The sequence below is a fragment of the Grus americana genome, chromosome 4, assembly GCF_028858705.1.
Source record: "Grus americana isolate bGruAme1 chromosome 4, bGruAme1.mat, whole genome shotgun sequence".
NCBI lineage: Eukaryota > Metazoa > Chordata > Aves > Gruiformes > Gruidae > Grus > Grus americana.
Genome location: NC_072855.1, coordinates 49,657,635 through 49,670,074, shown reverse-complemented (window position 1 = coordinate 49,670,074; position 12,440 = coordinate 49,657,635). Strand labels below are relative to the sequence as shown.

The 12,440-nt window shown below is 41.1% G+C and overlaps 2 protein-coding genes across 3 annotated transcripts in view; one reads left to right on the top strand and one right to left on the bottom strand.

The window, feature by feature from the left end:
• Positions 1–12,440, top strand: part of LOC129205924 (signal recognition particle subunit SRP72) — a 79,481-nt gene that overhangs the window by 44,774 nt on the left and 22,267 nt on the right. The window lies entirely within an intron of this gene.
• On the bottom strand, positions 3,522–12,379 carry SARAF (store-operated calcium entry associated regulatory factor). 2 transcript variants are annotated; one of them, XM_054824373.1, is made up of 6 exons: positions 12,247–12,379; positions 11,668–11,843; positions 10,063–10,453; positions 6,898–7,006; positions 4,777–4,895; positions 3,522–4,258 (listed from the first exon to the last, which is right to left on the bottom strand). In XM_054824373.1, exons 1-6 carry the CDS (start codon positions 12,332–12,334, stop codon positions 4,233–4,235), a joined length of 909 nt encoding a protein of 302 aa, XP_054680348.1. In that variant the 5' UTR covers positions 12,335–12,379; the 3' UTR covers positions 3,522–4,232. The 2 variants fall into 2 exon arrangements, with proteins under 2 accessions (XP_054680348.1, XP_054680349.1); XM_054824374.1 differs by having other exon boundaries at positions 6,898–7,003; positions 12,247–12,378.

Sequence of the window (12,440 nt, the reverse complement as noted above, 5' to 3'; positions counted from 1 at the left end):
TTTTCAGGTCTTCTCCACCCTGCCAGCTCACCAGTCCTTAACCCGCTCCAGCCACCGGCTGCCAATACTGTACCCTTGACAAAAACGCTTCTCTGACAGAAGGCTAAAAAAAGTTCTTTTGACAGACATACTGCCCACAAAGGTCAATTCACAGCCTGACGGTTTGCTCCCTTGACTTCATCTCAATCTACTCCAGCCATTCCCAGCAAAATGTACTTTTTGCCAGTGCTTGTCACTTCCTTACTGAAGAAACATTGACACTCAGCAGGAAGAGAGGGAACTATATAAGACTATAAGAGGGAAGACAGTGGGAGATAAGAAATACAGGCCACAAAGGGAGCCTGCTGATTATTTTCATTAGCACCAGCAAAACACAGCTGCAATAGAAACAGCAATGTCAGAAAGTGAAAGCTACTCTAGTCAAGGTAAAGCAAGAGAATCAGCTGCAGAGGAAGGTTTCAGCAAAAGGGAGATGGAGCCTCTCCCACGCAGCACTTAACCCCAAACTGCCCCAATAGGTACAGAAGGAGAACAACGGACCTGACTATATCATCTGTTTCATTACAGATGAGACAACAGCATTGTCTGTTGGTACAGACTGCATCTCCATCAATTTTTTTTTTTTTTGGGTGCTTTTGTTCATATAGTTTGGAGGCAGCTGGGCTATTTCTGTACCAGGATCACTGGGTGATAGGTACTCTGAAAACATTAAGAGCTAACACCGATTTGCTTTAATAAGGAGGGATAAATACACCACTTGCAATTGGTGCCAAGTAGACAACAGCCTGTGTACAAATATTGCATTTTCAGCTTTTGGACAGCTGTACAGGCAGGCATTGCCTGCTACTTGATTCCAGCAATTTCTCTGTGAAACAACTCCTAGTGCTGGAAATTGTTCCACCTGGCTTAATTGATCTTTTGGAACTTAGTGATGATCGTGGAAGATTTTTTTTTTTAATAAAATAACCATAACCAACATACCATCTTGCCTTGCTGATAAAGCTAACGCACACTTCACACCCAGAGAAAAGAGCAAGTTGCATAGCATGACAGTCTGCAGAACTAGCTGAGATCTGACCTGGGAGCTGAGTCACCAGACAGTGTGGCATAGAGAAAGGTTATCTCTGTGCATCTTTTTCTTTCATCACATGCTTCAGGGGAAGTCAGCTGTGAAACCAGGAGTTTGTTCCTGTAATGAGCTTTAGCTTTGTGTGAGGACGTAAGTCATGTCAGGGTATGAGCAGAACTAGTCCCAGGTGCCAAGTAGAACTGCAATTACCCTACAACACCATTTAACAGTTTAAGCATTTACATATGCCTTGCAACTATGAAGTTGCTATGAAGATGCTGCCAAAACCCTCTCCAGGAGCAGAATGAAGACTAGGACCTCTCAGATCAGATATTCAGGAAGGCAGCTCAAGGTCTCTTGCAAGTATGAACTCTAAGCTGCCTTCCACAATTTTTTTTTTCCATTCAGGAGCCTCACCAACATCCTTGATCTTTGATCAAGTAAACTTTGATATCAGAATTTTCAGGCCTCTGTTTAACTGTATTACTGCCAAGAAGTTGAGCTGCCGCTATCTGTAGGCCTTGTTGACACATTCTCAGTATAAGCAGCAGATCCGTCAGCTGCTATCCCAGGGTAGAGTTCTGATATATCCACAACCAGGAACAGCAGCGGTGATCATAACTTCTTTTGAAAGGTTCAGCTAATCACCTTCTAAAGCCAGGAACTCACCAACACAGCAGAGCTTTTCTGCAGACTCAGATGTGAAACCTTGATTTACAAGAAATCCTTAATTTCCTTCCATGGTTCAGTAGTTTGTTACTGAAAATCCAATCAATAAAATAACTCTATGCCCAGTATTGTTTTATTTTATTGAAACAATATATGGCTTACCAGCTCTGCAGCTGGGCGTAAAGGGTGTTATTACACCACCTGGGAAGTTGATGATGAAACATAGCCAACCCTGAAAAACAGACAGTGCCATCCCTGCAGGCCTGAAGATAGTGCTTTGAAGACAAAAAAAAATACTCCTTATTCACTTATTTCATTACTTTATCAAAGTGAACAGCAAAAATATCCTACAAACAGGTTCAGAAACTATTGTAATTCATCAGGTTTGTGCATCAAATCGCATTTCATGCAGAAACTATCAATACAATTTTTAACATTGTCTAAAAGATTTCATAACATCAGAATTTGAGAGCAAACTTCAGCTTCAGACTACCCAGGTAGCAAAAAACCAGTTTCATTGTTATGTAATTAGTTGGCAAGGAATATTGACTGTGACAAGTTTCAACCTGAATACATTTAGAAGAACTCCGCATTTAAAATACATTATTTTGCTACATTTGGTTAAAATATACATATTTATCATGTACTTTTCCTCATAAAAGGTAAAGCTTTTTAAGAGGCCAACAATAAGGTCTCTGCCATTTCCCTCCTTTCTAGATTGATAGAACAGGATGCTAAATGAAGACATTTCTCCCCAATCCTCAAGCAGCTCTGAGCAGCAAACTACTACTTTATCCTCAAGTTATCAATTTTATTGAGATTTTCACATTTTTCAACACAAGCTTGACACTTTTTTGTTTCTTCTTGACTTCTTAAAGATTTCTAGGCTTTTTTTTTTTTGGCTGTTGCTTAAGCCAGACGTTGAACTCTGGCATCATCATTTGAGCCAATTATTTCTGTACTCGTGAATGGACATAGTTATAGTTGCTTTTTCATGAGTAACACTTAAGTTGCATTCATAGACTAACCATACCTGCTAAATCTCCTTGTGTACATGCTGCTTGTATCAGCAAAACAGTGCTTTGCTTTTGCTATAATAGTTTACATCAATTCCCAGACACAGTATATTCACAAGGCTGAAAGCTATGCTTCTGGGACTGCTGCCAGCACAGAAAAGCTGTGAGCACACACACACTTCTAAGCTGTATTAGGACAGTCTCTGGAGAAGACCTGGTGGTCATGCAGCCCCTTTTTCACTCTTTCCCTCCTCCCCCCAATCCCAAGAAATGTCTCTCTTTTTTCCAGCATTGCCTCTCCCAGGGCACAGTCAGTCACACAAGAACTATACAACACTTCTCAGAGCCCCAAAATATCATTACAGAACAAAGCAAGGCCTCTCTGCTTCCCACTCTTTGACAGCATTTTGTTTTTAAAAAGTACATTTGGGAAAGTTTACACCCCATCAGACATTCAATTTCCTTTCTTTGCTCAGTCTCAAGGCCTGCTATGTTCTAGAGATACCACCAGCTTTGGATTAAGAATGCTCCCTTCCCTTTTGCAATGCACACCTTTGGTTTACTGTGTCCTGGACAGGTCACCTAGCAGGACAGACAGGGCCTGAGCTATCAGCCAGTTCACATCAGAAGTTTTCACAGCATTGCTAACATCCACCGTAAAAAGAATAGTCTGGAGCCCCGATGTGGGCAAAGTATCTGTAGCCACCTGATTTAAATGACCTCAGTCTTCCAGAAAAAGATCCAAATTAGAGAAGGACCGTCTCATCTCATTTCAGGTTATTTTTTATTATTTTCATAATTTATACACAAAATCCTCTGGGTTTGCACAGTCACTTGGATTAACCCTAAAACTTGGAGTGTCCTCAGATCTGCACATTTTGGCTCCAATAGTCACACAGCACAGATACAAACATTACATTAACATTAGTCTCTTTCTACATATACAATTTTCCAGTGAGAAAAAACCCCAACACCCATCTAAGTAGCTGACTGCACTTACAGTAATGTTCACATGAATTTTACAAAGACAAACAAGAGCAGCTTCAAAGAGCAGCACCCCTTAGATATCAGGTGGGTTACAGACAAGGCCTTTCAGATGCTGGACCACCAAGAAAAAGAAAAACTCAGAAATTCTGGATTAAATGAAGTTAAGCCCAGAACATGAGTAAGCTGCTCACTTGAAAATCTGGTAAGGCTACCATTGCCCAAATCCCTCAAGTACAGGCACTGTAACATCATTCTTCTTAATTTGGATGAGTTTATTTTGTATCTTACGAGAAGCTGCTGTTGTGAAACAGTGATGTTCCAGTACCTGTAATACCCTGAACAAGAGAGAGTCCACATTTCCTCAGGGAAAGAGGAATTCTTTGCCTAGTCCTTCACACTTCTCACATCCACTTCTGAAGCCTGCTACTAATTAAAAAAGTGCTAGTACGCAGTAAGATTTAGTTCAATCAGATGTAGTGACATCGAGTATTTCATCTTCTTTTTGTGCCCCCAAAGCCTGCAAAGGAAAAAAAAAAATGTCAGTTCCACCAGTCTTTCCACTGTGCTCTCCCCAGTTCTAAAAAGGCTAAAGGTGGTAAGCAAGATGAGTTAAACATATTCACATAAAGTAAAACAGCAACCAGCTGTTGAGGTGATGGACCTGAAAAATATTCTGTTCTTGCAGAACAGACGGCCTGCTTTGTACAAAGAAATCATGTTTGTACATGTTTGCTAGAGAAGGGCATGTGTAGCGCACACCAAAGGGGAAAGCCTTAAACTAACGTATCTTGCAGATGAAGACAAACCCGGTGCTGGTGGTACTGTGCTCATTGTAGGCCTGTGGGGAATTTCATGCCCCACAACACTGCTCTACTTCCACAGCTAACAGAAATAAGGGACATTGTTACATGCCCACCTGTACCAAGTGGCAAAATAAAACAAAGAATGCTTGCTGAACCTCAATTAACATCTATGTATTTTTTGATAGGTCAATGTCTTTTGAGCTTCAGGAGATTGAAAGGTCTTTTGCCTTACCAGAAGCAGTTCTTGTTCCTGAACTGCTACCTTGTGTGGAATTGCTTGACTGCCTGTTCATTGGAGGTGCAGCTGTGGGATCTGTCCACATACTGTAATATGGGGAACGTGGCTGTGCTCTGAGAAGAAACAGAGTAGAAGGAAGGCTTCATTAGTGCCCTTATGAAAAATTAAGGAATTACCATTCCAAACAAAGGGACTGCATCTCTGAGGGAAAACTGTAAGCAAGCAGTTGTTTCAAAGCTGGAAATCTCCCTAATTAATGCAATTAACATGTTGAGAGCAAGGATATCCAGCATTGTCACAGTAGCATCTGTAGGCTTCCAAAAGAAAGTTAAACCTCATTCTTCAGGATAAGCAATTCTAACAATTGCAAACCAGGAATTTTTTCCCTCTGAAATTCTGACCTCAGATTCTGTTAGACAAGAAAGTAGATTTGACATCTGAAGCTTAAATGCATTTTGGCAACACCTACATCCCAGCCATGCAAGACAGAAGAAAACATCCCTCTTAACTATTTTGAAGAGGTTGTATCAGTAAGACTAACATATCATGACCTTTGACTCACTGATTTAAATTACTTGCTTCTGTGGACATGGAATTTCCTGCTGTTGAAATTTACAAATAGCTACCTCACACTTTCTGGCACCAGCCTTTTCACGCACATCATTTCAAATGACTGAAAAAAAAAAAAAAAAAGAAGAGTGACTTGAAGACTGTTTTAAAAGAGAAGCCCAAGTCAGAAAGCTTGTCCATTTATTTGGACTTAAATATTCAGTTAGGCCTCTAATCTTGAGCAGTAAGAGGTGGCTACTGAAATGAGGGATGTGTGTAGAAATCAAGGAACCAACATAATACATAAATACAATGCTTAAACACAAGGGTCATGTATTTAAGACTTAAGAAATATCAAGTCAATAAAACCTTTAGCACATTATACCTTTTAAGAATTCTTAGCAGGGTTAATATAATAAAACAAGATCATAGAATCATTTTGCTTGGAAAAGACCTTTAAGATCATCAAGCCCAAGATAGGATATTTCATCCACTAAAGCTCTACTCAAAGTAAATTTATAGACAATTTCTACTGTTCATGGCATCACTGTCCTAGTCTCATCTTACTTGACTCTGAGATCAAGACTGCACATTGGACACTTTAGAAATTCTCTTATGTCCCAAGTTTTTACTTCCTTAATAAACAGGCAATTCTGATAAAGCTTCTGTCATTACAAAAAAGAAACCCAAATAAATTTACAAAGGAGGAAGATGCTTTAACACACTCCTGCCCACACAATCTTAATGCCAAACTTTCAATATAAAAAACTCTATGTGGTTATATTTAATCTGTTATGTTACTGTATTCATACAGGATTGGACTTGATCCACAGGCAGTTGTTTGACAAATAAACTGCTTGGGCTATATTGATTGCCTGCAGGAGCCACATATTTTCTCTAGTGAAGCCTGAAATGGCAGCAATTGCTCCCTTTAAATTGTTTATCTAAAAATGATGCATTTTAAATGTTTAAAAGTGTTTAGTAAATATGACCAGCAGATGTTTACTCCAGCACTGAAACTGCTTTTGAATGCAGTTTGTGTTATGTTTTTCCATAATGCAACTTACATGACCTACAAGTCCTTTGGGAAATCACCCCTCTTGGATTTCCATACATGGGCCACAGGAGACTGTAGATTAAAGGCTGTTTAATTGACCACACTGTGAGAAGAACAGCTGCCATCCAGACTGACTTTAGGAGAGATGACACTGATACAAGAGACCTATCTACAGAAGGTTTTATGCTTAATATATTATGTGTGTTTTAAGACAGTCTGCAGATGGATTGTTTAAATGCTCATTTTAAATTTGCAGGCCATCATGCTGGGTCAGAGTAATCAGCTAAAGCAGAATGACGTACCTCAGCCCTCCTAATTCTTCTTCCCAGAAACATGTTTAAAATGTCTCTGCTGCTGGAGCTATAGGTTGCTCCTCAAAGTTGTTCTAGAGGTAGGATTTCCTAGCTTAAACAATACAGACCTGAAAGCTTAGAAACAATATAAACATGGTATATGGCATACCTACTGAGAGCTTAAATACTTAAAATCTGATAGCATGCATATTTTACCTGTTACTGCCAGCCAAGTAGCCTAGGAAGGTTCCTACTCCTAATCCAGTCCAAAGTCCTGGTCCTGAATTGGTTCCACGATAGGCAGAAGTCCCAAAGCTGTCACCTTCTTAAACAAAATGAAAATGGAAAACATATCAGTTAGTAGCACCTAATCCTCAGGCCAGCTGTTGCAACAAGACTCTCCCCTGTTAAAGATACTGTAAAATTAGAAAATAAATTCCTCCCGATTTCAGTAGATTCTTGATCAAGCTTAACTTGAAGGGCCTCACAATTTGGAAAGCAGGAAAAAAACAAAGAAATGAACACAGACGTAAAGAATTTTACATGAAAAATAAGCTTCCACTCAATCTCACAGCCCTGACGTTTGCAAAACATGGCAAAGAGCCCCTGCCTGCAGATTTATAAACAGACAAGCTAGATTAAAAATAGAAAAGGAAATGAAGGAAGAATAATCAGCTCAAGGTCACACAGAAAGCCAGAAGCAGACGCAGGAACAGAAATCAAGTACATAAGACCAAAGAGTGAACTAACCACTAGGACACATTGCTCCTAATCTCACTCAGAACAGCTGCACATCGTGCATAACAGTGGCTCAGTCTAACGGCTAACATTACTTTGTATTGTTCCTGGTAATTCTAGTCGGCTATTTGTTACCAAAAGACATGCTAACTGCAATCACATTGCAAAGTTTTTATTATGCATGAGTCACCATGCTTCACAAATACCTTGATGAAACTGCAAGAATATCAAGTGGGTTGTGGGGGGAGGCGAGTCATGGATTTTTTACATGTGACCTGCATAACATGAGGTTCTGACTCAGAACCAAATGCCTCCCATTTAGAAATAAAAAGAGATGATGCAAAACCAAAGCAGAATCACTTTCTGGTCTAGAGAAAAACACAGATGCAAGAATAAGCTCAACCACAGGTTTAACACATAAGGAAGTGTAAAAGGCAAGGACTGAAGAGAACCTTACAGTATCCCTGAAATATGCCCACCTAAACAAGTGGACCAGAGATCATGTAAAAGTTATACAGGGCCTGTTTTGTTTTCAGACTGGTATGAATTATCTGAAGTCATGGAAGCTAAAAAAGAAACAATTTAAATAAGCAGTTTAAGTCCACATTGGACTTGATGTTGAATTTCATTTTGAATGTGTTGGGAAAAAGATAAAGTCTCATTGAGATGACATACCTATTAAACTATCCTGATTTGGAACAAAAAAATAGTACTTAATTTACTGTAAAAATTGTGTGAATCAGGGAGATGAGTGAACTCATTTGTTCAAAAGCACCATGGCTGAACACGGACTCAAAACTGAGTCATTTTTTTGTTGAAGTATCTAAAGTAAACATTAAGGATCATGTCAAACCACTAACAGAGAAAAAGTAGAATTCAATTGGGATAGGCTAGCCAAACAAGTTTCACAGGACACATTCTGCATGTTAAGGGGATTTAAAGTCAGGCAAATTAAATATTAACAGCAAAAAGTGAAAGACATTGAAAATCTGGATGGTAACAATAAGCAAAAACTAATACATTCCTGAAATACGGACATAAACACTCAGGGATGTGCTTTTGCTCCACTGTCAAAATTTAAGGTAGTTGCTAAATGCATAAAGTAGCATAACAACATTTTTAAGCCAGCCCCACATTCAAGAGGTTTTCCTCCTTACTGTTTGAAATTTAAGGAGAAATCATTGGCACTCGTCACTGAAAATGGCATAATTTAAGCCTTATATGGCTCCCAATGTGCATTTTAAGTGTCCCAATTTTCAGTAATAATCATGAAAACATTTTCAAGGCCCTACCCCTGCTAGATTTCAGACTCCTGCAATGAAAAATACATTGCTGCAATTAATTAACAAGGAACAGGACAAGAAAAAAAAAAAGTAACTCCTCATGTTGTTTTGCCTGTGCCCAGTATGACAAGCCCTGCCTTATGACCAGGGCTCTTAGTAACGGCCACAGTAACGCCTGCGGCAAGCGGCATGCGCACACAGCATAGACTGACTGTCTGAAGTCTGAAATAACTACGTGGAACTCATTTGCAAAGCCACTAGTAATACAGAAGTAGAACCCCTTCAATTTTCTGCTGCAGGTACAGCTGAAAGTTTCTGCTGCAAGTGCCCTGCACAAGGGTATCTAAAAGAGTTATCCTGGCACCCTCTATTGGCCAAGTAGCTCAAGCAAACCTGGAAGAAAGCATTAACAAGCATTACTAAAATATAGCCTTTTGACTAAGTAAACTTAATCCTTGCTATTTATTTACTTGATAGAATCCCTTCTCTATCTCACAGAAAGAAAAAAAAGAAAAAAAAAAGATGGGGACTATGAACTTGTCAGAAGATAATTTAAGTTCCAGTGCTGTGAGCTTCTCACCTGTTCCCAGGGTTAAATGGGTTGGTCAGACACCAGATGAATAGCATTTATTTCCCTTAGACACTATGACCATCTAAGGCAGTCCATTTATTAAGTGACAAAAGTAATCGGTTTTCTGGGAAAAGGAAAAATGCACCTTTCCCTATCAGCACCCTTATCACTGCTTACACAATTTCCAACTTCAGATGCAAGGCACCACGTGAGATTCAGGTGCTGCACCTCTAATGATAGTTCACAGACACTGTTCTATGCTCTAGGAACCAAATCTTTCAGCCATTGGGACCACACTGAAGCACCTGTTAAGCAGAGGACTGGTACACGATACTCAACTCCAACTGTTTTGTGAATGAAATCAGGGGTCAGGCAGCCCAGGAACTGAAGGACTCTTCTGTAAAGTTTCAAAGCACTGCTTTGGCATGAGTTTGTTTCTGCCTAGGTGAGACTATTCTCTCTTCCAGATTACTTATGAAAATTATTCTTCCCTGTCACAATCCTCATATTTCACAGAGTAAGAAAAGAACGTTTGCAGAGCACAGGGAGATGGATTTTCAAAGGTTCAAAGGGCAGCTTGCTGCACAGCCTGCCCTGAAAGCCCAGGGGAAATCAAGTTCTTATTTTCACTTTTAAACAAAGAATAGGGCGCAAAGGTGGCTGCAGGCTCCGCAGCCAATTCAGCAGAGTCAACTGCCAAAGCATTAGGTTTAAGTCTATCCCACCCGCAGATAAAACAGTACAATCCTGCTTGCTCTTTCGAATACTATAAAAGGCTTAGAGCCCTACCTGTGAAGCTGGACTTAAAACCAGGAGGAGGAGGTGCCTGCTGACTCTGCCAGGAAGGCCTAGCGAATCCATCACTGTCACCAAAACTCTGCTGAGGCTGCTGGTTACAGAGGAAGAGCTTGTATACTCCAAAAGCAAGAACTAGAAGAACAATTATAACAATTGCTCCAGCACCAGAATCAGAAGAATCCTTCCTCGACTGATAATAGCCAGAGCCAAAGCTTCCAGAGTTCTTCACTTTCCTTTCACCTTCCTCAGTCAGCTCTAGCCTGAACAGCAGACTACAGGAGCCTCTTAAGATGTAAGGATCATCCGGGTAATCGTAGCCTTCACAGCTCACTTCAATTTGTCCAAAACGGTAGGTATTTTCCAAGTCTGCTTTGCACTGCCACTGAGAAAATAAACACAAAGTAAAACCTTCTGCTCCAGAGATGAAAATACCCGTCTGCTTCCCCAAATAGGCTCTGAAATACAACTGTAGTTGCTAACAAATCATCTACAAGGCCACAGTGAAAGAAATTTGTGAGTGCTCTTATTTTGAAAAGGAGTAGGAATTTGAAATTAACTAAGAATGATTTTAAAATCCTAAAAGTTAATGAAAATCAGATCTTTCAGAATACAGACTCTGGAATATTTTGTTTTTCTTCACTGAAGAGGTTTTTCAAGTATCCCTTCTTTAGGTACAGGAATACTTCTAAAAATAACCTGTCCCCTGTGCAACAGTTACTTAATAAATGCCTGTTCCCACGTGAAGTGAATGGCAGCTACAAAAAATATAGAACCCTGAAATCCAGTGCACCTGATTCCACAAAGAAATAAAAAAATTGGGAAGGACCTCATGAGGCATTCACATGCAACACTTAACAATGAGATTGTGATTCTGCAGTTGAATATATGCAGATTCTTCAGTCCTGCAGTTCCTTGAAGTATCTGAACTTAGGTATCACCTCTAACTGCAAGTGACATGTTTTGGGGAAAATAAAAGAGAAAGTAGTTTCTAAATTAATAATTCAGGACAGCAGTATCAACTGCCAATTCAAATTTGACTGTACTTTTACAATACTGTGTTTTAACAATTATCTTCAACCTTGATTCCTGGTTAATCTATCAGCAGAAACCTAGGTAATAGCTAACAAAACAGAAATACGTGACTGTTTACTGACTAGTACTGGTGTACTGACATGCAAGAGAAAGCCATGTAAGTCTGAATTAGTTTTTAAATTGTAGAGCTGAAGTGATGCAAATACTTATAGCCCTTTTACTCTAAAAATGGGAAATCCACGCAGCAATACCAAAGCAAGAGCATCCTCAAGAGTTCCCAAGTCTGATTTTATAAACTCAAGCAACTTTTTAATTAAAACCAACGAAGGTTTGCTATGCAGTGTTTTTACATTAGAGCCTTCAGGGATGTTTCAAAGCTATACCTACAGTAGTTATAGCAAATCCAAACCCCAGAAGTATTTAGGTTAAGCTTTAGTCACCAAAGATCCTCTAACAAAAAGAAAACTGAACTGACACCCTAGCCCATAACTCTTTTCTCCTTCAAAAGTTACCAAGTCTAGAAAGGCGATTTCATTATAAGTTTAACAAGTTTTAACCGGTTACCTGTACATCATAGCCATCCCAACCTTTGTTGTAGCACTGAACCACCTCAGGGAGGCGGGAACACCCAGCGGTGCCTCCCGTGCACTGTAGCTGAGGGACCGCAGCTGTCCGCCGGGACGTCGTGTACTGACCCACGCGCAGGGTCAGCGCCTGTACCTCCCTCAGCAGGACCCTGCCTGAAACAGGGAGCCCAAAGGTCAGCGTTGACCCACATACGTTCCCCTTAGCCACGAGGGTCTCCCTTCAGGAAAAAAGGGGCTGACAATACAAAAGACGCAATAGCGTCCTCTCGGAGCACGTAACCGCCACCGACCCCGCTATGGGATTATCGCTGCGGCACAAGCCGTTACAAAGGGGCCCAAAACAAGAAGCCCTCCTGGCGAGGCCCCGGCGCGCCCCCTCCCCCGTACCAGGCCGCCGCTAACCCAGCAGCGCTGCGCACCGCTCGGGCGTGAGAAGCCGCCACGCCCCCGCCCCGCCACCATGGTGACGGGAGAGGTGGGATATGCAGCTGCGGGGCTCCAGGCTCCTCTATCCGGGAGGGCCTAGCATTGGTATACCCGGCCCCACAGATCTCACCCGGCTGGTCCCAGCTCCGCGCGGGGCCCGCGGCAGCGCAGAGGAGGAGGATGAGCAGGAAGAGCGAGGGGGCCTTGACAGCCGCCATGACAGCCCTACGCTGAGTCAAGCCTCTTCTGCGGGCACGACGCTTCTCATTGGCTGATCCTGCCGGAAGGGGCGGGACCTGGAGAGGAGCACACGCACCGCGGAGC

Bases quoted from the DNA above. Each gene is read 5' to 3' on its own strand.
- SARAF (XM_054824373.1), bottom strand. From the start codon at position 12,334: ATGGCGGCTGTCAAGGCCCCCTCGCTCTTCCTGCTCATCCTCCTCCTC. The intron at 11,844-12,246 runs GTGAGATCTGTG...TCCCTGTTTCAG, and splicing joins GCGGAGCTGGGACCAGCCGG to GCAGGGTCCTGCTGAGGGAG. The intron at 4,259-4,776 runs GTAAGGCAAAAG...TTTCCTTTGCAG, and splicing joins AGGAACAAGAACTGCTTCTG to GCTTTGGGGGCACAAAAAGA.